General features: G+C 38.7%; 1 protein-coding gene across 5 annotated transcripts in view; it reads left to right on the plus strand.

Annotated features, from left to right (window-relative positions):
- LOC611901 (phospholipid-transporting ATPase FetA-like) overlaps window positions 1-22,612 on the plus strand; it is a 123,527-nt gene that overhangs the window by 40,014 nt on the left and 60,901 nt on the right. For 3 of the 5 annotated variants that reach the window (XM_038552728.1, XM_038552727.1, XM_038552730.1), the window contains 4 exons: window positions 10,874-10,932; window positions 15,694-15,807; window positions 16,653-16,751; window positions 19,856-19,917. In XM_038552728.1, the coding sequence (XP_038408656.1) occupies window positions 10,874-10,932; window positions 15,694-15,807; window positions 16,653-16,751; window positions 19,856-19,917 (334 nt within the window). The remainder of the gene's footprint in view (window positions 1-10,873; window positions 10,933-15,693; window positions 15,808-16,652; window positions 16,752-19,855; window positions 19,918-22,612) is intronic. The other 2 variants (XM_038552729.1, XM_038552731.1) reach the window with 2 other exon arrangements.

The following is a 22,612-nucleotide window of genomic DNA, read 5'->3' on the forward strand; positions in this document are numbered from 1 at the left end:
ACAATGCACAACAAAAGATTCTATCAGTTCCTTTTCAACTCTGCCCATCTTTGTTCATGTAATCCTAGTAATCACTAGAATGAAACCTTAAGAAAGAAATGCACTAGTTCAGTAGAACATACTACAAGATGCATAGCTGGATGGGAAACCTAGCCCAAGGAAGACTCATATGTATTGCTAGCAACATAACTATACAGACATGATCATAATGCACAAAAGAATAGCTTCCCAGGGACACTTGGGTGGCTCAACAGTTGAGTGCCTGCCTTTGTCAGGGCGCAATCCTGAAGTCCCGGGATCAAGTTCCACATCAGGCTCCCTGCATGGAGCCTGCTTCTCCCTCTGCCTATGTCTCTGCCTCTCTCTTGTGTGTCTCTCATGAATAAATTAATAAGATCTTTAAGAAAAAAAAAAAAAGAATGGCTTCCCAGAGGTACGCCAACAACTGTCTATCTTCCTCACAGGGATTTATAATATGTCACTAAGTGGGGGACTAGTAGTGCAAAAATGTCAGCTCCTTCCTACTTAATCTTTATAATCTCTCAAATCCTGGGGTAAAAGTAACTGGACATCCCCGTTTCACTTTTCCTATAATTTGTGCAAATCCCTAAACTTCCTCATAATTCTCTATTTTTGTATTGCCCAATGTGCAGACTTTGGCCACATAGGTATTTTCTGTAAGAAATTTACTCATGTTATGACATCATGATGTTTAGTAAATTTTGCTGATGGCCAGAAGAGCAGAGGAGATTACATGACAAACCATAAAAGTCCCTGCCTTATCATTGCCGTAAAATCTCCTCAGCAATTTTTCAAAAGTCTGTGATCCAAACAATAGGTGTTGGCGAGGACGTGGAGAAAAAGGAATCCTTGTACACTGTTAGGAGGAATGCAGACTGGTCCAGTCACTCTAGAAAACATTATGAAGATTCCTTAAAGTTAAAAACAGAACTACCCTGGAGCACCTTAGTGGCTCAGTAGGTTAAGAGTCCAACTATTGATCTCAGCTCAGGTGTCAATCTCAGGGTCGTGAGTTCAAGCCCTGCATTAAACAGGGCTCATTCAAAAACAATAGAACTAGTCTATGATCCAGCAATTGCACTACTGGATATTAACCCAAAGTATACAAAACACCAATCTAAAGGGATACATGCATCCCTTTGTTTATAGTAGCATTATTTACAATAGCCAAGGTATGGAAGCAGCCCAAGAGTCCACTGATGAATGAATAGATAAAGAAGATGTGGTATACATATACAATGGAATGTTATTCAGCCATAAAAAGCAATGAAATCTTTGCCATTTGCAGTGACATGGATGGAGGCCAGATATGCTAAGCAAAATAAATCAGAGATAAACAAATACCATATGATTTCACTCATATGGAATTTAAGAAACAAATAAGCAAGGGGAAAAAGAGATAAAAGAAACCAAGCAACAGACTCTTAACTATAGAGAACAAACTGATGGTTACAAGAGAGATGGTAGGTACGGGATGGGTAAAATTGGTGATGAGCATTAGCGGAATATATGGAATTGTTTAATCACTATATTGTATACCTGAAACTGATACAGCACTAAGTGTTAACTAACAGGAATTCAAATAAAATGCGATGTAGTTTCCCAGAGCTGACTATTTCTCTCATGGGACATAGTTCTGCCTCATCTAATAACCTACTTTCACTCATCCCCAGAATTCTAGTGAATACAATTTTCTGTCTTTATCTCTCATCAAAACCCCAATCTCAACGGAACTGGATAGAATTATTCTGAAGTTGATCTAGAAGAGAAAATAAACAAAAGAGCCAAGAAGTCTTTAAACAAGACTTGCTATCCTGTATTAAAAGTTACATGATTTAGGGCAGCCCAGGTGGCTCAGATGTTTAGCGCCACCTCGGCCCCAGGGCATGATCCTGGAGACCCAGGATCAAGTCTCACATCGGGCTCCCTGCGTGGAGCCTGCTTCTCCCTCTGTCTGTGTCTCTGCCTCTCTCTCTCTGTGTCTCTCATGAATAAATCAATAAAATCTTAAAAAAAAAAAGTTACATGATTTAGGGGCACCTGAGTGGCTAGTTGGTTAAGCATCTGACTCTTGATATCAGCTCAGGTCATGATCTCGGGGTCATGAGATTAAGCCCCACATTGGGCTCCATTCTGGGTGTAGAGCCTGCTTAGGGTTCTTCCTCCCCTTTTCTGTCCTCCCTTTCTCTCTTAAAAAAAAAAATGGAGAGGAGTTAAGATAACCGAGGAGTAAGGGGACTCTAAATTTGTCTCATCCCTTGAATACAGCTAGTTACCAAATCATTCTGAACACCTGAAAACCAATCACAGATCTAGAAAAGAAATGCTGTAAGTCTATAAGCAGAAAAGTGGCCACCTTTTAGAAGGTAGGAAGTGTGGAGACTTGAATCAGCGGTGATATAGCTGAGGATATGGTGGAGAGAATGGAGCCTGCTTACAGAGGCTACTACGAAGTATTACAAGCAGTGGAGTGCAAAATTGGGAATTTTACAAGTCTCCTACAGTGAGGGATGTTCCTCCAGGGACAGGAAGGAGGGTCTCACTACCTTTGCCTTATGCTAGATCCTTCCCAGGAAAGTGGGTGCATGACTATGCAGCAGTTCCCAGTTTATGGCAACATAGAGCAGAAAGCTGGCACCTAGACTTACTGTTTTCAGATGGCTTCCCCACTCCTATGTCTGGGCACTCTGTTCCACTAGGTACCCCCCAACTTCTTGTGATCTGGGGATCCTGAGACCATGCTGTCACACCTGAGATTCTACCCCACTTCACTTTCCTTCCTGGGAAGGATCCAGCATAAGGCAGAGGGTAGTGAGATCCTCCTTCCTCCCCCCAGAGGAACAGCACAAGTCTGCACCAAAGGAATCCATGAAATTTGGAGTTTTGAAATTCGGTCGTGTGCCTGAGATCAAAACATTAAGTCACAGGTCAGGTGAACACAGAGTTCTGATGGAAACCAGGGAGACAAAAGTGATTAATTGCTTTTCTGTGAGGGCTCACTGAAGAATGGAGGGTGCGAACTTCCAGCTCAGGGCTAGAAAGTGGGACACTTCCATGTTCACCCTGCCCATTGGTGCTGAGAGGAGCAAAAGAGCAAAACAGGCTACATAGTGAACTAGTGGAATCCAGAGCTGCTTACACTAAGCCTAGCCTCTGTGCAAGAGAGACACATTTCCAATAAGGCAATTCCACCTGAGAATAAGGTGAATAAGGGCAACAGGCTCCTCCATGAGAAGATCAGCACAAACAACTAGATAGTACCAAGTTTACTCATCACAGAGGGCTGCAAAACCTCAGCTTTTGGATAAAATAGTATATGGCATCCTTTGTATTTTTATTCTTTAGTCTTGCAGCATTATTTTTCAGTTATTTTCCTATTTATTCGGTTCTTTTTAAATTATTTTTAAATTTTATTTTACATATACGTTATATTCTTTTTATTTTTTGTTTTCTTTAATTGTATTTTATTTTTATATATATGTAAGTTTTACTTTCTTATTTTGGGATCTAATTTCTTTTAACAAGCAGACCAAAACACACTCAGGGTCTAGTATTTTTGTTTGTTTTTGTTTTATTTTCTGTTGTTATTATTGTTTTTTATCTTTCTACTTTTCTGGACAAAATGATGAGATGGAGAAATTCACTTCAAAAGAAAGAACAGAAGGTAGTACTCACTGCCAGGGATTTAATCAATATGGATATAAGTAAGGTATTTGAACATCTAGAGGGTTTTTTTTTTAAGATTTTATTTATTTATTCATGAGAGACAGAGAGAGGCTGAGACATAGGCAGAGGGAGAAGCAGGCTCCCTGTGAGGACCCTGCTGCAGGACTCAATCCCAGGACCCCGGGATCATGGCCTGAGCCAAAGGCAGACACTCAACTACTAAGCCACACAGGTACCCCTGAACTAGAGTTTAAAACAATGATTATAAAGACACTAGCTGGGCTTGAAAACATAGAAGACACTAGAGAATCCCTTACTGTAGAAATAAAAGAACTAAAATTTAGTCAGGTCAAAATTAAAAATGCTATTACTGAGATGCAGTCCCAAGTGGAGGCCATAAAAATGAGGATGAACGAATTAGAAGAGTGAATCAGTGATACAGAAGATAGAAAATAAGAAAACTGAAGAGAGAAAGAAAACTATTAGATCATGAAGGGAGACTTATAAATAATGTCCATAAACAACAGGGTTGTGAGTTCAAGTCCTGCATTGGGCTCTGCGCTAGGTGTGGACCTTACTTAAAAAATATATATATAACTATTTTGTGACCCAGCAAATAATGTCTATCCATACTATAGAGGTCCCAGAAGATGAGAAGTGGGAAAAACAGACAAAAGATTAATTATTAGAACTTCTCTAATCTGAGGAAGGAAACAGGCATTCAAGTCCAGGAGGCACAGAGAACCCTCTCAAAATCAACAAAAATAGGTCTACACCTCAACATTTTGTAGTGCTGATTGCAAATTTCAAAGATGAAGAAAAAATCCTGAAAGCAGCTCAGGACAAGAAGTCCTTAACCTACAAGGGTAGACACATAACGCTGGGAACAGACCTGTCTTACAGAGACCTGGCAGGCCAGAAATGACTGGCATGATATATTCAAATTGCTGAATGGGAAAAATACACAGCCAAGAATATGCAGCCAGCAAGGCTGTCATTCACAATGGAAAAAGTGAAAAAGAGTTTCTAGGACAAACAAAAATTAGAAGAATTTGTGAACACTAAACCAACCCTGCAAGAAATATTAAAAAGGATCCTTTAAGTGAAGAGAGAGCCTAAAAGTAACAGACACAAGAAAGGAACAGAGACAATCTACATGAACAGTGACTTTACAGGAAATAAAATGGCACTAAATTCATATCTTTCAATAATTACTCTGAGTTTAATGAACTAAATGCTCCAATTAAAAGACATAGGGTATCAGAATGGGTAAAAAACAAAACAAAACAAAAAACAACAACAAAAAAATACCCATCAATATGCTGCCTACAAGAGACTCATTTTAGGCCCAAAGACACTTCCAGATTGAAAGTGAGGGGGTGGAGAACCATTTATCATGCTAATGAGTGTCAAAAGAAAGCTGGAGTAGCCAACCTTATAGGAGACAAATTAGATTTTAAACCAAAGACTGTAACAAGAGATGAAGAAGAACACTATATTATAGTTGAAGGGTCTATCCAACAAGAAGATCTAACAATTGCAAATATTTATGCCTCTAACTTGAGAGCAGCCAAATATATAAACCAATTAATAATAAAATTAAAGAAACTCATTGATAATAATATAATAATAGTAGGGCACTTTAACACCCCATGCATGGCAATAGATCATCTAAGCAGAAGATCAACAAGGAAACAAGGGCTTTGAATGACACACTGGACCCAAAGGACTTAACAGATATATTCAAAGCATTTCATCCTAAAGCAGCAGAATGCACATCCTTCTCAAGTGCACATAGAACATTCTCCAGAATAGACCACATAGTGGGTCACAAATCAGGTCTCAACCAGTACAAAAAGATTGAGATCACTCTCTGCATAATCTTCAGATCACAATGCTATAAAACTTGAAGCAACTGCAAGAAAAAAAATTTAGAAGGATCACAAATACATGGAGGGTAAAGAGCAACCTACTAAAGAATGAATGGGTCAACTAGGAAATTAAAGAAGAATTTTAAAAATACATGGAAGCAAATGAAAATGAAAACACAACTGTTCGAAAGCTTTGGGATGCAGCAAAAGCAGTTCTAAGAGGGAAATATATAGCAATACAGGCCTTCCACAAGAAACAAGAAAAGTCTCAAATACACAACCTAATCTTATACCCTAAAGGAGCTAAAAAAAAATAACAGCAAATAAAGCCTACATCCAGCAGAAGAGAATTAATAAAGATTAGAGCAGAAATCAATGATATAGAAATAAAAAGAATAGTAGAACATATCAATGAAACTAGGAGTTGGTTCTTTGAAAGAATTAATAAGATTGATAAACCCCTAGCCTGACTTATCAAAAAGAAAAGAGAAAGGACCCAAATAAATAAAATCATGAATGAAAGAAGAGACATCACAACCAACATAGAAGATATAAAATAGAAGTGAATATTATGAGCAATTATATGCCAACAAATTAGGCAGTGTAGAAGAAATGATAAATTCTTAGCAACATATAAACTACCAAAAAAAAGGAAACAGGAAGAAATAGAAAAGCTGAACAGACCCATAAACCAGCAAAGAAATTTAATCAGTAATCAAAAATCTCCCAACAAACAAGAGTCCAGGGCCAGATGGATTCCTAAGGGAATTCTACCAAACATTTAAAGAAGAATGAATACCTATTCTTCTGAAACTGTTCCAAAAAAGAGAAATGGAAGGAAAACTTCCAAACTCATTCTATGAGGCCAGCATTATCTTGACTCCAAAACCAAAGACCCCACTAAAAAAGTGACCAATATCCCTGATAAACATGGATGCAAAAATTCTTACCAAGATACTAGCTAATAGGATCCAACAGTACATTAAAAGGATTATTCACCATGACCAAGCAAGATTTATTCCTGGGCTACAGGAGTGGTTCAACATTCACAAATCAATCAATGTGATACACCGCATTAATAAAAGAAAGGATAAGAACCATATGATCTTCTCAACAGATACAGAAAAGGCTTTTGACAAAATATAGCATCCTTTCTTGATAAAAGCTCTCCATTGTGTAGGAATAGAGGAAACATACATTACTATCATAAAAGCTGTATATGAATATTTACACCAAAGATACAGATGTAGTGAAACAACAGGACACATGCACCCCGGTATTCATAGCAGCAATGTCCACAATAGCAAAACTGTAGAAGGAGCCACAGTATTCATCAATAGATGAATGGATAAAGAAGATGTGGTACATATATACAATGGAATATTACTGAGTCAGGAGAAGGGTTGAATACCTACCATTTACATTGACATGGATGGAACTGGAGGGTTTTATGCTGAGTGAAATAAGTCAATCCGAGAAAGACAATTACAAATGTCACTCCTGTGGAATATAAGAAATAGTGAAAGGGACCATAGAGGAAGAGGGGGAATTGAGAGGGGGATAAATTAAAGAGGAAGACAAACCATGACAGACTCCTAACTCTGGGAAACAAAGGGTTGCAGAAGGGAAGGTGGGTTCAGGGATAGGGTAATAGGTGTTAAGGAGGACACATGATGAGATGAGCACTGGGTATTATACTATATGTTGGCAAATTGATTTTAAATAAACTATATATTTAAAAAATAAAAAATAAAGTGCATAAGAAAAAGGGAGAAAAAAGCCATATATGAAAGACCCACAGCAAATATCCTCAATGGGAAGAAACTGAGAGCTTTCCCCCTAAGGTCAGGAACATGGCAGGGATGTCCACTCTCCATACTGTTGTTCAACATAGATAACAAAAGAAATAAAAGGCATCCAAATCAGCAAAGAAGTTAAACTTTCACTCTTCGCAGACAACATGATACTCTAGCAAACCAAAATGTGCCACCACAAAATTGCTAGAACTGATACAGGAATTTGACAAAATCACAGGATAAAAATCAATGCAGAGAAGTCAATTGCATTTCTATACACTAACAGAAATGCAGTTACATTTACATTACATTAACAGTAATGTAAATACTGTTTATATTACATTAACAGTAATGAGACAGAAAAAAGAGAAATCAAGTTATCAGTCCCATTTATGATTGTACCCAAAACCATAAGATACTGAGGAATAAACCTAACCAAAGAGGTAAAGTATCTATCTGTCCTCTGAAAACTGTAGAACATTTATGAAAGAAATTTGAGGAAAAACTCATGGATTGGAAGAATCAACTATTGTTACCTATCGTGAAAATGTCTATGCTACCCAAGCAATCTACACATTCAATGCAATCCCTATCAAAATACCATCAGCATTTTTCATAGAACTGTAACAATTCTTAAATTTGTATGGAACCAGAAAAAAGCCCGAATAGCCAAAAGAATGTTGAAGAAAGAAAACCAAAGCTGGAGGCATCACAATTACAGATTTCAAACTCTATTACAAAGCTGTAATCATCAAGACAGTATGGTAGTGGCACAAAAACAGAACATAGATCAATGGAACAGACTAGAGAACCTGGAAATGGACCCTCAACTCTATGGTCAACTAATCTTCAACAAAGCAGAAAAGAATATCCAATGGAAAAAACACAGTCTCTTCAACAAATGGTGTTGGGAAAATTAGATAGCCACATGCAGAAGAATAAAACTGGACCATTTTCTTACATACATCAAAATAAACTCAAAAGGGATGAAAAGCCTAAGTGTGAGACAGGAATTCATCAAAATCATAGAGGAGAACATAGGCACCAATCTCTTTGACCTCAGCCACAGCGATTTCTTGCTAGACACATCTCCAAAAGCGAGGGAAACAAAAACAAAAATTAACTATTGGAACTTCATCAGGATAAAAAGCTTTTGCACGGCAAAGATAACAGTTGACAAAACTAAAAGGCAACCTATAGGATGGGAGAAGATATTTGCAAATGACTTGTCAGTAAAGGGCTGGTATCCAAATTCTATAAAGAACTTATCAAACTCAACACACCAAAAAATCCAGTCAAGAAATGGGCAGAAGACCTAAACAAACATTTCTCCAAAGAAGACATACAAATGGCCAATGGACACATGAAAAAATGCTCCACATCACTCAGCGTTAGGGAAATACAAATCAAAACCACAACGAGATACCACTTCACACTGATCAGAATGGCTTAAATGAGGAAACAACAGATGTTGATGAAGATGCAGAGAAAGGGGAACCCTCTTACACTGTTGGTAGGAATGCAAACTAGTTCAACCACTCTGGAAAACAGTATGGAAGTTCCTCAAAAAGTTAAAAATAGAACTACCATATGACCCAGAATTGCACTACTAGGTATTTATCCAAAGGATACAAATATAGTGATCTGAAGGGACACATGTACCTCAATGTTTATAGCAGCAATGTCCACAATAGCCAAACTATGGCAAGAGCCTAAATGTCCATCAAGAGATGAATGAAAGAAGATGTGGATAAAGAAGACACACACACACACACACACACACACACACACACTGAACTATTACTCAGCCATAAAAAAGAATGAAATCTTCCCATTTGAATGACATAGATGGAACTGCAGGATATTATACTAAGTGAAATAAGTCAGATAAAGACAAATGCTATATGATTTCACTCATGTGTAATTTAGGAAACAAACAGATGAATGTAAGGGAAGGGAAGGAGAAGTAAGGTGAAACAGAGAGAGACAAACCATAAGACACTCTTGACTATAGGAAACAAACTGAGGGTTGCTGAAGGGGAGGTGGTAGTGGGGATGGGGTAATTAAGTGATGGATATTAAGGAGGGCACTTGATGTAATGAGCACCGGCTGTTACATGCAACTGATGAATCATTAAATTCTACCCCGGAAACTAATTTTTAAAAAGTTACATAATTTAAACGATGGGTAGAACAATGGAACAAATAGAAAATCTAAATAATATTCAATACATTATAATGTAGTACATTATAAAAATGACATTTGAAACCAGAGTAAGAGAAAAATATTTGCAAATCATATATGTGATAAGTGACTTCTATGCAGAATATGTAAAGAACTCTTATAACTCAGTGATAGAAAGATAATTAACCCAGTTTAGGGATCCCTGGGTGGCGCAGCGGTTTAGCGCCTGCCTTTGGCCCAGGGCGCGATCCTGGAGACCCGGGATCGAATCCCACGTCGGGCTCCCGGTGCATGGAGCCTGCTTCTCCCTCTGCCTCTCTCTCTCTCTCTGTGACTATCATAAATAAATAAAAATTTAAAAAAATTAAAAAAAAAACAACCCAGTTTAAAAAAAGGCAAAGAATCTGAAGAGACATATCTCCAAAAAAAAAACTATATAAATATATAAAATAGGGGATACGTGGGTGGCTCAGTGGTTTAGCGCCTGCCTTTGGCCCAGGACATGATCCTGGAGTCCCAGGATTAAGCCCCACCTCAGGCTCCCTGCATGGAGCCTGCTTCTTCCTCTGCCTGCATCTCTGCCTCTCTCTCTCTGTCTGTCTCTCATGAATGAATAAATTAAAATATTTTTAAAATAAATAAATATATAAATATTCAATAAGCACATGAAAATATACTCAACATTATCATTAGTCACTAGAGAACATGAAAATCAGGACCACAATGAGATACTACTTCATGTCCACTCAGATGGTTAAAATAAAACACATAGGTGTTATGAACTGTTACAAATAGTGAGCCCATAATTGTGTTTTGAAAAACCTTAAAATATATTTTAATATATTTTAAAATATATTCTATCAATAGATCTTTTTGTTCTGAATGAACAAAGCGTTTTGATGTGATGGTTTTGTCATGTGTTATAGTTATCAGGCTCACTCCTACAAAACCGCAGGTCCCTTGAAATCAGGGGCTGTGTCTTACTCATCTTTTTATCCCCCCATAGCATCAAACACCCTGGCCTCTATGCAATAAATGCCTAATAATGATATATTGATTTAAATTTCATTAAGCAAGACTTAGGAAAAGCTGCCTTGGAAAGAACCTCAGATACCTTAAAATAAGGTGCTGGAATTGACTAATTGAAGAGGTCTTGGGTTTCTATGTTTAGCAGTAACATTGGTACAGCCATCCTGTTGTCTGTGGAAACATAATCTAGATTACTAGAGACATTCATGGTACAAAACCTGTCAACAGCTTCTTGTCCTGCAGCCAGCATCCCAGGTTGATCTATAGAGGGTTATCCCTCTCATTATTTCTCTCTTCTTTTTCAGAACAAGGGAGATATCTGCAAGCCAACAGCAGAGAACTCAACATTGTGTTTGGATATCCTGTGAGTATCAGGCCTCTAGTTACTTCGGAAGGAGGCTGATATTCTCCTCTAATATTCCCTTCTGTGACTGGGACAAGAATTCATTGTATATGTAGATCCTACAACATAGATTCTACTTTTTTCAAGCTGGTATAGTGAGGGATCAGAAACCAAAATTGATTCTAGTGACCTAGGCTCATGAGAGAATATATTCAGATTTGGAGTTTCATATATAACTTCTAGAAAAGAGATACTGTGACTTTTTCTTGAACAAATGAAATAATAATTCAACAATATTTTTCTACTTCAACATCTATGGCAATACATACAGATCTAACAGTGGCATAGTTTTCCACTATTTTCAACATACCTTAGTTTATTTTACCAGTATCCTATTGATGAACATTTTAAATGTTTCCATTCAGGGGCACTTGGGTGGCTTGGTCAGTTAAGTGTCCAACTTTTGGTTTTGGCTCAGGTCATGATCTTCAGGTTGTGAGATTGATCCTCACATCAGGGCGGAGTCTGCTTGAGATTTTCTCTCTCCTTCTTCCTCTGCCCCTCCCTTGGCTCACGCACACACTCTTTCTCTCTAAAACAAATAAATCTTAATAAAATAAAATGCTTCCCTTCATATCTAGGCACCCCCTCAAAAAAATAATAATCTTCTTTTTTTTTTCTATGATAAATGTTTCTGAATGAACTCCACTATACATATATTTTGGCATATTTGTGTGAATATATCCTTTTTTTTAAAGATAAGTTTATGTTAGAGAAAGAATGTAAGAGTGGGAAGAGGGGGTGGGGTGAGGGAGGGGAAACAGACTCCCTGCTGAGGTCCATCTCAGGACCCCAAGATATTTTGTTATCTGTCTTTCCTTAATTTCAAGTCAGTTCAATAATCTCTCCATGTTAATTAACCTTTTGTATTTCTTCTTATGGAAACTATCTCTTTGTCCATTTTCTATTGGGCATTTTCAAATTGTTTATTTTTCACTTTTTTATTAATAACTCAAGAAAGACAGATATTTAAAATTCATACTCCAGCACCCATCCTTGGCCTTATCTGCTCTCTGTAGGGAATTACTTTTGTTACTTTCTTGTATAGTCACCAGTGTTTCTTTGTGCAGATAAATCCACTTTCCTACACTATTCTGAACCTTAACAATATCTCCTGAAGATATTTTCATAATAGATGTTTTTCCTTCTTTTCTTTCTTTACCTGCACAGTATTTCCTATGTAGAATATAGCATAGTTTATGTAACCAGTTTCTTAAAATTGACTTTTGGGTTGTTTCCAGTTGTTTACAGTTGCAAGCAATGTTTTTATATGCATTATTTTGTGCATGTGCAGCTCTATCTATCTATAGCTATAGGTATATAAATACATACATAACTATACATATTTGTAGTCTCTGTAAGACATTAGTTTATGATTTCTGAGTTAGGTTCTGGATAATAACAGTGTTCAGGGTATGGCCATGGGAACAGATTTTCTCCCCCCTCCTTTTTCAAAAGATTTTATTTATTTATTTAGCAGAGAGAGCTCACGTATAAGTAGAATGGCAAGCAGAGGGAGAGGGAGAAGCAGACAAAAGGAGAGGAAGAAGCAGACAGAGGGAGAGGGAAAAGCAGAGTGAGTGGGAGAAGCAGGCAGAGGGAGAAGGAGAACTAGAGGGAGAGAGAGAAGCAGGCAGAGACAGAGGGAGAAGCAGACAGAGGGAGAGGGAGAAGCAGGTTCCCCACAGAGCAGAGAGCCTTGATGCAGGGCTCAGTCTCAGGACTCTGCAGGGATGATGACCTGAGCCGAAGGCCACCCAGGTACCCCTTCTTTCCCCCTTTCTATTTTCTAGACATGTGTGAGAGGCACTATAGTGCAATAAAACTAGGTTTTGACAATCAGACAGACCTGAATTTGAGCACAACTCTACTCCTTACTAAACTTGCATCTTTAGGCATGTTTTATTTAACTTCTCTATCCTTTGAGTTTCCTCATTTATGAAAAGAGCCTAACTCAGCTTACATGGTGGTTGTAGGAGTTAGATATAGTTGTGAATAATGTTCTCTCTCTTTCTCCAGGAAACCATTGACCCTTGAAGAAAGGGTACAAGTTTGTTCATCTCTGTATCCATAGTTTGTATCACAATATTTGGCACATAAATGACATTTGATAAATATATGCTGAATAGGGGATCCCTGGGTGGCGCAGTGGTCCAGGGCGCGATCCTGGAGACCTGGGATCGAATCCCACATCGGGCTCCCGGTGCATGGAGCCTGCTTCTCCTTCTGCCTATGTCTCTGCCTCTCTCTCTCTCTCTCTCTCTCTCTCTGTGTGACTATCATAAATAAATAAAAATTTAATATATATATATATATATATGCTGAATAAATAAGCAGATCTGACCTTTTCTTATGTATTTAACAACCATTTAATTTCCATGGCCCATTGCTAATTTTCCTCCTATTTCTCTACTTTTTTCCATTCCTACTTCTTTTCCTCTTCCCAACCCCTAACTTCTGATTCCCATTACAACTTTGACCTTATGTTCTTCTCTATTCCCCCATTTAGCCAATGGTCAGGTTTTACTATCTAAATAAATAAACAAACAGCCCAAACCAAAATCCACCACCTCTATCATGCTTACATTTTATAGCTCTGCCAAAAAATAAACTAAACACTGAAGAAATTCATACTTAAGCAGAATGTTCTACATTCTTTGGATATTGTTTCTGGTTTGACATTAAAGAATAGAGCAGAACACTCTGGTTGCCAAGTTAGTAAAGAAGTACTGATATTTCTATCTTGAGATAAAATCAGCAAGGCTTTTTTACCTTTGTTTGCTAAACAAATGCTACCAAGTGAGTAGAAATCTGAAATATGATAATTAGTTATGAAATCAAATGGAAAATCAGTAGTGAAGGCCAGGTGCTTCAGTCAGGCAAAAGATCAAAAATGGTCTTTGGTTCCAAGTATCAGAACCATCTGGGCTTAGAAGCTGACAAATTCAGAGTATCTCATGATCAAAGAAAACTATTTCTATGTTAGGATAACATTTTGTCAGGGTTAGAAGGGCCGATAGAGATCATTTAGTTAGAACTTCATTCAAGACAGACCTATGTGCTTCTCTGAGAGAAACCTTATTTAATTTTATTTCCAGCCTCTACTAAGATAGCCCAGAATAGGGCTGTGAGCAGAGCAAGCCTTGAGAAATCTATAGTGTTTGATTATTAACTAGAAAATCATAGAGAAGACACCAAGGAAATCTTAGTTGTAGCTTGGATCTCTAAATTCCTAATAAGCTCTATGACCAGCTTCTCTTCCTTAGGGAAATAGACAGGTAAGTCTTGACTAAAAAGCCTATCTAGCTAGCCCTCTTAGGCAAGTTTTAGCCTTAAGACTGAATGGTTTTGGTTCTCCAGGAGAAGGTCTCTGATGCTTTCCCAAGGCAATCCAGCAAGATTCTTAATACTTGAGCAGTATCTAAACTTTAGGACTGCATGTGGGGTTTTCCTGTTTTGGCCTTATAGATGGAGGAGGTAGGGGAGAAGCCCTGTCCTTAGGAAATTGTTTGGTCTTATTCTTTTGCTTTTCTTGAGCTCTTATATTTAAGCTCTGATGTCTTAAGTCAAATTATTGAAGACTCAAGGATAGAAAGTAAAATGACCCTGTCAACATCTTGAGATTAGGATTGAGGAGGTAGCAAGTTCCCATTTTCACTCAACAAAATCATAGCTCAGATGTAAACCAAAACTATTCAGACCTTCTCAGGACAATTAAAAGGCAAGTGACTTCACAGTGATGACAGGGACCAGTGTAGGAACCCCCAGTGGCCTAAAGTTGAAAGAGTAATTTGTTTTTGGCATCTGACATCCTTCAGTATTGAAAACAGTATGAAAAGGCAGACCAAACTGAATTTGCCAGGCTTAGAAAAACTTCTTAGCTCTGGAAAAGAGCTAGTAAAAATGACAGACTTGCCTACTATTTAGGACTGAGAAGGACTAGTGGGTGAGAGGTAAGATAATACTGAAAGATCTCTGATTCTATGATAAGAAGGCATTTGGATAGCTATACAAGTGAACTTGAACCCAGGACAGCACAGTCCTGACTCTGCAATTGACTATGTGGTCTTTGGCAAATAACCTCAGTGCCTCAGTTTCTTTATCCTTAAAAAGCAATCATATAGTCTTCTCTTTATAGGGTTATTGTGAGGAATAAATAAACTGCTACATATAAAATGTTTTAGAACAATGCTTTGTGGGCAGCCCAGGTGGCTCAGTGGTTTGGCACCACCTTCGGCCCTGGGCGTGATCCTGGAGACCCGGGATAGAGTCCCATGTTGGGCTCCCTGCATGGAGCCTGCTTCTCCCTCTGCCTGTGTCTCTGCCTCTGTCTCTCTCTGTGTGTCTCTCACAAATAAATAAAATCTTAAAAAAAAAAAAAACAATGCTTTGCATGTAGTATTCAATAAATGTAAGTTTTTATTGTTGATTTTATTATCATTATTATTAATAGTATCAATAAACAAAGAACTCTGTGCCTCAAAAAAATCCCATATTTATCAGCCTTGCCTTCTTTGCATTCTCTAGGTCTCCAAGAAAAGTCCGGGACAAACACTTCTTCCCACCCTCCCCTTCACCCCATGGTGGAAGAACTGTGGCTTTTCCCTATTTCAAGGAGTGGGTCTTGGAGCTTTTTGTTAAGAGTGGGAGATGGGGTCTTTTTTTCTTCTAATTGTGCTTGGGTTTGTTGTTGTTTGTTTTTTGTTTTTTTTTCACTCACAGAACAATACCATCAAGACCTCAAGATATAATGTCTTTAACTTTTTGCCTCTGAACCTATTCGAACAATTCCAGAGACTTGCAAATGCATATTTCCTCATTTTGCTATTCCTACAGGTATTAACTTTTGGGATCTTTTCCACAGAGCATTTTATCAATACCTCTGGGATCTGATTGTGTAATCAGTTCTTCTCCTCCCTAAACTAAGAAATGTCTCTTTAGGTAACAGGCAAGTGGATGGACTGGAGTGTCATGACAGTCCAATAGAATAGGTCAGGATTAGGCAGGATGAAACAATCTCTATAAGAGGAAGGACAAAAGGTCACTGAATCCCAGTGAAGTGGAGCTCCCTCATCATGTCTCCATGTCCACTCTTCAGGTTGACTACAGGAGGTCACAGACTCTTCACCCCAACCACAACTACAACTCCATTTCTCATTCATTGTCCCAGCCTCCCTGAGAGAAAGTTAACATGCAGGAATTCTGAGAAAGGGAATGGTTTAGAACATAAAAGTACCAGCACAGGGCAAGGAAGCAGGGCAGGGTAAGCCCAATTTAGTGAGGGAAAGATTGTCTCATTTTCCCTTATGCTAAGGGATGAGGGAGGGGATGTTCTTTTCCGAAGTGCACTCTTACCCTACCTTTCACCAGAACATTTATTATCAGAGGAGAAATAAATAGCCCTTTGCTGTCAAGACAAAAGTAGTGGAGTTTAAGACGGATAGGTGGCAACTTATCATCTCCTATTCTTTCGTCTTTTCTTAGAGAGGTTTACCTATATTTACTTCTCTATTATATATTTACTTATATTGCTTATGTTTCCAAAACAATGGAAAGCAACTAGGATAGTTGAATTTATTAGGAACCTGTGGCGGTGAAAGAGGTGGGGGGTGTGATGCTGGGAGGAAATATATTGTCCTTTAAACTTTCTGACCAGAGTTTCTTCTTTTTCCCTCTCACAGTTGATTCCCCAGATCTCCTCCTTGGCATGGTACACAACTGTGATACCCCTGCTGGTGGTGCTGTCCATAACAGCAGTGAAGGATGCCATCGATGACATGGTGAAATGGCTTCCTTGACTTCTAGTCCTTCACTCTACCTAGTTTGGGGCGGGGGGGCGGGCGGGGAGTGCAAAAAAACTTCTCAAAACTACCTAGTGTAAGGAAGAAGCACTGAATGGAAAGAGATGTTTCCTTTCCTTGCTTTCTTATCCATCCCAGAAGAAAATGTAATTCCCTGAGCCTCAAGATTTGTAGTCTATGCATGGCCAGAAAGGGGCAGTGTGAGGCCTTTCTCTGTCTTCCAGAAAGGGGCAGTGTGAGGCCTTTCTCTGTCTTCCATTGCCACTATTTATTCCCTTTCCCAGGCTTCCTTCCAGCTCCTTTTTTTTTTTTTTTTTTTAATTGGAGTTCAATTTGCCAACATATAGCATAACACCCAGTGCTCATCCCACCAAGTGCCCCCCTCAGTGCCCATCACCCAGTCACCCCAACCCCCTGCCCACTTCCCCTTCCACTACCCCTTGTTCATTTCCCAGAGTTAGGTGTCTCTCATGTTTTGTTACCCTCACTGATATTTTCACTCATTTTCTCTCCTTTCCCTTTATTCCCTTTCACTAATTTTTATATTCCCCAAATGAATGAGACCAATAATGCTTGTCCTTTTCCAATTGACTTATTTCACTCAGCACAATACCCTCCAGTTCCATCCACGTCAAAGCAAATAGTGGGTATTTGTCATTTCTAATGGCTGAGTAATATTCCATCGTATACATAGACCACATCTTCTTTATCCATTCATCTTTTGATGGACACCGAGGCTCCTTCCACAGTTGGGCTATTGTGGACATTGCTGCTATAAACATTGGGGTGCAGGTGTCCCGGTGTTTCACTGCATCTGTATCTTTGGGATAAATCCCCAGCAGGTTCCAGGTCCTTTTTAATAACCCACCTTTTCCTTCACTTGGCTTTCTCCGAGTTTGCTCTCATCTTTCTTCCTCCATTCCCCCTTCTCCCATTTTTATATTCATCTTCTCTTCCTGTCCCCTCTTCCCTCTTTGTCCTGTTCTTAGTTTTCTTCTTCCCTTTCCACATCCCCTTCTCCTCTCTAACTCTCCCTATTTCCAACTTTCACTTCCATCAGATATGTACAGTAGGAACCCCTTGGGTTTAGAACACCTTAGGTCATAAACAGAGGCCAACTCCTTTCCTGGCTTTGGAGGGAGAAACTGGCTCCCAGTGAGTGCTGCTTGGCATCCCCTTTGCTCCTTATAGAAGGCCAGGTGAGGCCCCAGGACCATGCCTACTAGTGGGATTTGGGAAGTCAGACCTATTGACCTGCCTCCAGCTTCCCTAAGAGTGTCCTCTCATTTTGTTAGGATAGATTTTTATTTTTTTTAATTTTTTTTCTTCTAGAACATTTACTTTTATTGTTTCCCTCTTTTTTATTTTTTATTTTTTTTCCTCTTTTTCTTAATAATAAATTTATTTTTTATTGGAGTTCAATTTGCCAACATACGGAATAACACCCAGTGCTCATCCCATCAAGTGCCCCCCCTCAGTGCCCGTCACCCATTCACCCCCACCCCCCGCCCTCCTCCCCTTCCACCACCCCTAGTTCGTTTCCCAGAGTTAGGAGTCTTTATGTTCTGTCTCCCTTTCTGATATTTCCTACCCATTTCTTCTCCCTTCCCTTCTATTCCCTTTCACTATTATTTATATTCCCCAAATGAATGAGACCATATAATGTTGTCCTTCTCCGATTGACTTATTTCACTCAGCAAAATACCCTCCAGTTCCATCCACGTCGAAGCAAATGGTGGGTATTTGTCGTTTCTAATGGCTGAGTAATATCCCATTGTATACATAGACCACATCTTCTTTATCCATTCATCTTTCTTTTTTTTTTTTTTTAATTTTTATTTATTTATGATAGTCACAGAGAGAGAGAGAGAGGCAGAGACACAGGCAGAGGGAGAAGCAGGCTCTATGCACCGGGAGCCCGATGTGGGATTCGATCCCGGGTCTCCAGGATCGCGCCCTGGGCCAAAGGCAGGCGCCAAACCGCTGCGCCACCCAGGGATCCCTCCATTCATCTTTCGATGGACACCGAGGCTCCTTCCACAGTTTGGCTATTGTGGACATTGCTGCTAGAAACATCGGGGTGCAGGTGTCCTGGCGTTTCATTGCATCTGTATCTTTGGGGTAAATCCCCAACAGTGCAATTGCTGGGTCGTAGAAGACCAGCTAGACGGACAAGTTCCAGGGAAAGTCAAGGAACTTCCGTGTTTTGTTTTGTTTTGTTTTTCTTTTAGGATAGATTTTTAGATCAAAGTTTACAAGCTTGATATTCCTCTAGCTTTTTAACTCTGCAACTCTTTTAAATTCAGAATTAGCCATGTAGTGGTTGAAATTTTAGTCCCAACTCAGATGTGCAAAAATGTTAACTTTATTTTTCTATAACTAAACTCAATCTATCTCACAACTACTACCCTACCCTCCCAAACTTTTTTAATGAGAGCTTAAAGCTAAATTTGCCAATTCAGAATAACCCAGTTACTCCTGAGTTAGAACTCCATTTCTTTAGATACACATGCTGACAAATTCAAGATTCTTTCTGCCCTCTTCCTAGTCCTGCCTTTTTCCCAGGGAGTAATCTCAACTGGAAGTAGAAGATTTATGTGAGCATCAGGACATGCCTTGTATTTGTCCCCCTTTTATTTGGTCTTTGAATAGAAGACCTCTGTTGCTCTTTCCTTAGTGCATCTACTGTAGAAGCTTCTGTATGTTGACTATGATGGGCATATGCTTGAGAATTCTTAACTTTCCCTGCTCCTACCAAGGTGTGTGAGACTCTAGTCCTGTCTATCATTTTTTTTATTCTCTCCTCTGTGGTGTTGACTAAGTTGTTTGTTCTCCTTCCCCCAGGCTCTGGCTTTTGAAATTCAGAGCCAAGATTTTGTCTCTTCTTTCTGGGTTCTTTCTCTGAACTCTTTTCCCAGCTTCTCTGAGACAACCAACCTCTTACCCTGGTTTTAGTGATAGAAAGGCTTGGAAGCTAAAGGAAAATTATAAATAAAGAGAACTACATTGAGTAGTATTTATTAACCTTTTACATGCTATTTGCTCTTTGCCAATTTCTTTAACATTTTTTTGTGTAATTTTAGAAAAGGCATCAAAATGACAATCAAGTCAACAACCGTTCTGTTATGGTGGTGATGAATGGCAGGTAAGTCATAGGGAAACCAGTTTAGATAGGACCAGCTCTGGAAGAAGGTTGTCCTTGCTAAAGCTTGATGGGGTTGGGTGCTTTGGAAAGGTAATTCAGGAAAGTGAAAAGAACTTAAGTTTGAACATAAGAATTTGTTTCTAGGTCTAGTATACCCTGATTTTGCCATGTGACCTCAGACCTCTCTGATCCTCATATTTCTTATCTATAAAATGAAGATAATATTCTTTACCTTAGAGGATGTTGTAAAGGTTAAAATGAAATAATAGATATTAAGACAATTAACAATTTATGACATACAAGTGATTATTATTAGTGTAGTGTTCAGCATGGAGATATCTGTCTTTAGAACATCATCTAATTCTGGCACGGCTTCTATGGCCATTCTACTGTATAACTTTTGATCAGGTTATTTTTTGTTGTTAACAATCTAAAGAAAGTATTGGTTAAAAACTAATAATAAAAATAAAATAAAATAAAATAAAGTATTGGTGTTGACCCCATTGCTGTGGAGCTTGGTCATGCTGTCTCAAGTGTTTTCAATGGATAAGTATTTGATGGTGTCCTACAAAATTTGAGCAATTTACCTTTGGCAGGAATGCGGAAGGCAGACATAATTCCTATATAAAACAAAATAATGGAGACTATCATAAGAGATACAAAAAGTTATAGGAATTAATAAAAATGAGCAACCATGGCTGATTAAAGGAATCAAGACTTTCTGGAGGAGGTAATATCTGTACTAGGCCTTAAGGGATGGGGAAGAATTCAACAAATAGAGATTAAAAAACAGGAAAAATGACCAGTGTATACAGTAGCATGATTGCAAATAAGTACAGACCTGAAGGAATTCAAAATTGAAGTCCAGTCTTTGTTCACAGTGGCCTTACAGAACATCCAAGTGCTATAGTTTTAATCATATTTAATTCTTTTATGTGAGGTTCTTGGGCACCTAATCCTGTTATTTGTTGTGGCTGCTGATTCTTACTTGTAGTGGATTATTTCCTCAAGTGTTTTTTGGTCTGTTTAAGCCTCTCATAAGATACCACAAAAAAAGTCAGTTGTGATTAAAAAGAAAATTTAAAGGAAGAAAGGAAAGAAAAAGAAAAGACAAAACTGAGTGTATTAGAAATTTGCAAGGGTAGGGAGTCACTGACCAAATGGATTTAGGTGAATGAACTCCCCAAGTAGTTTGAGCACTTGGGTTTTGAAAAAACTTGGAAAAGCATTTGTCATAGAGTGGTTTTAGGGTGGGAGATCAGAAGTAGGGCCCTGGTTAGACTTTATAAGCCAGTGTTCAATTTAATACTCAATGAGGCTGTTGTTGAAATAGTCCATATTCAGTAGCTTTCTTTTTCTAGTACACGTGGTTTTGAGTAGAGCTGCTATTGAAAAGGTTTGTCTGTTTTGCAAGTTCAAATTTCTGTCATTTCATTTCTCAATAATTTTGGTTATAAGTGCATCATTAGGGACGCCTGGGTGGCTTAACCAGCGAGCATCTGCTTTCAGCTCAGGGCGTGATCCCAGGGTCCTGGGATTGAGTCCCACATCGGGCTCGCAGGGAGCCTGCTTCTCCCTCTCCCTATGTCTCTGCCTCTCGCCCTGTGTCTCTCATGAATGAATAAATAAAATCTTAAAACGCACACACACACACAAGTATATCATTAGCGGAACTTTCTTTATGAGAATTCTAAATGCCCTGAGTAGGGAGCACCTGAGTGGCTCAGTCAGTTAAGTGTCTGCCTTCTTTCAGGTCATGATCTGGGGTCCTGGGTGGAACCCTGCATTGCATCACATTGGGCTCCCTGCTCAGCAGAAAGTCTGCTTTTCCTTCTCCTTCTCTTTCATCCCCTGCTTGTGCTTTCTTTCTCTCTCTCTCAAATAAAAAAATCTTTTTAAAAAGTACCGAGTTGAGGTTGTATCCCTTTTGAGGGGTTTGTGTTTACTTCCGCCAGGTAACTCAAGGATATCACCTAATGAGACCTAATTTTGAAGAGTTATAAATTTGAATCCCATACCTCACAAGGTTATAAATTCTTGGAGGAGAGTTCTCTACTCTCTAACCCTCAGCCCTCCAGAGTAAGATAGACAAACTTTCTTGCCAGTGGGTTGATTTGTTTTAGATCACCCTTTCCCTAATGGTGTTGCCCTTTCAGAGTCCTGGCTTTATGAGGGGTTCTTAGTTGCATCTCACTACCTCTCAAGATCCTAAGGCTTCATATCCTGTCCCTCAGTGTGCTAAAATAAAACTCAAGTCACTAATTTAGATTGGTAATTCCTTCCTTCACTCAGAGCAAGAACAACTTTAGAACATGCTGACTGTTCTGGATTTCAGACTTTTTTTTCTCCTCCTGGCTCCTTACTGTATGGTAAGCGTAGCCATGCCTTTGAAAGAATGTTTGCCTTAGTATATCTAGCATTTCTAAGTGTTTGTAGTAGGAAAAATACCAGTGTTACAGAATTCTAGGAAGTACCATTCACATTAAAACAATATACTGTGAACAGTTTCCTCTGGAGTCAAAGGACTGCCTTCTCTAGCTCTCTGATCGTATTTTCTAAACCAAAAGTTAGAATGCAATGTGTGGAAATTAAAAATATGCTTATGGCACAACAGGATTGAATATTTTAAGTTGGAAGGAAACATCTTCTCCTCTCTTAAATCTAAGACACATGATTGTTATAATGTCTAGAAACA

Source organism: Canis lupus, chromosome 11, assembly GCF_011100685.1.
Source record: "Canis lupus familiaris isolate Mischka breed German Shepherd chromosome 11, alternate assembly UU_Cfam_GSD_1.0, whole genome shotgun sequence".
Taxonomy (NCBI): Eukaryota; Metazoa; Chordata; class Mammalia; order Carnivora; family Canidae; genus Canis; species Canis lupus.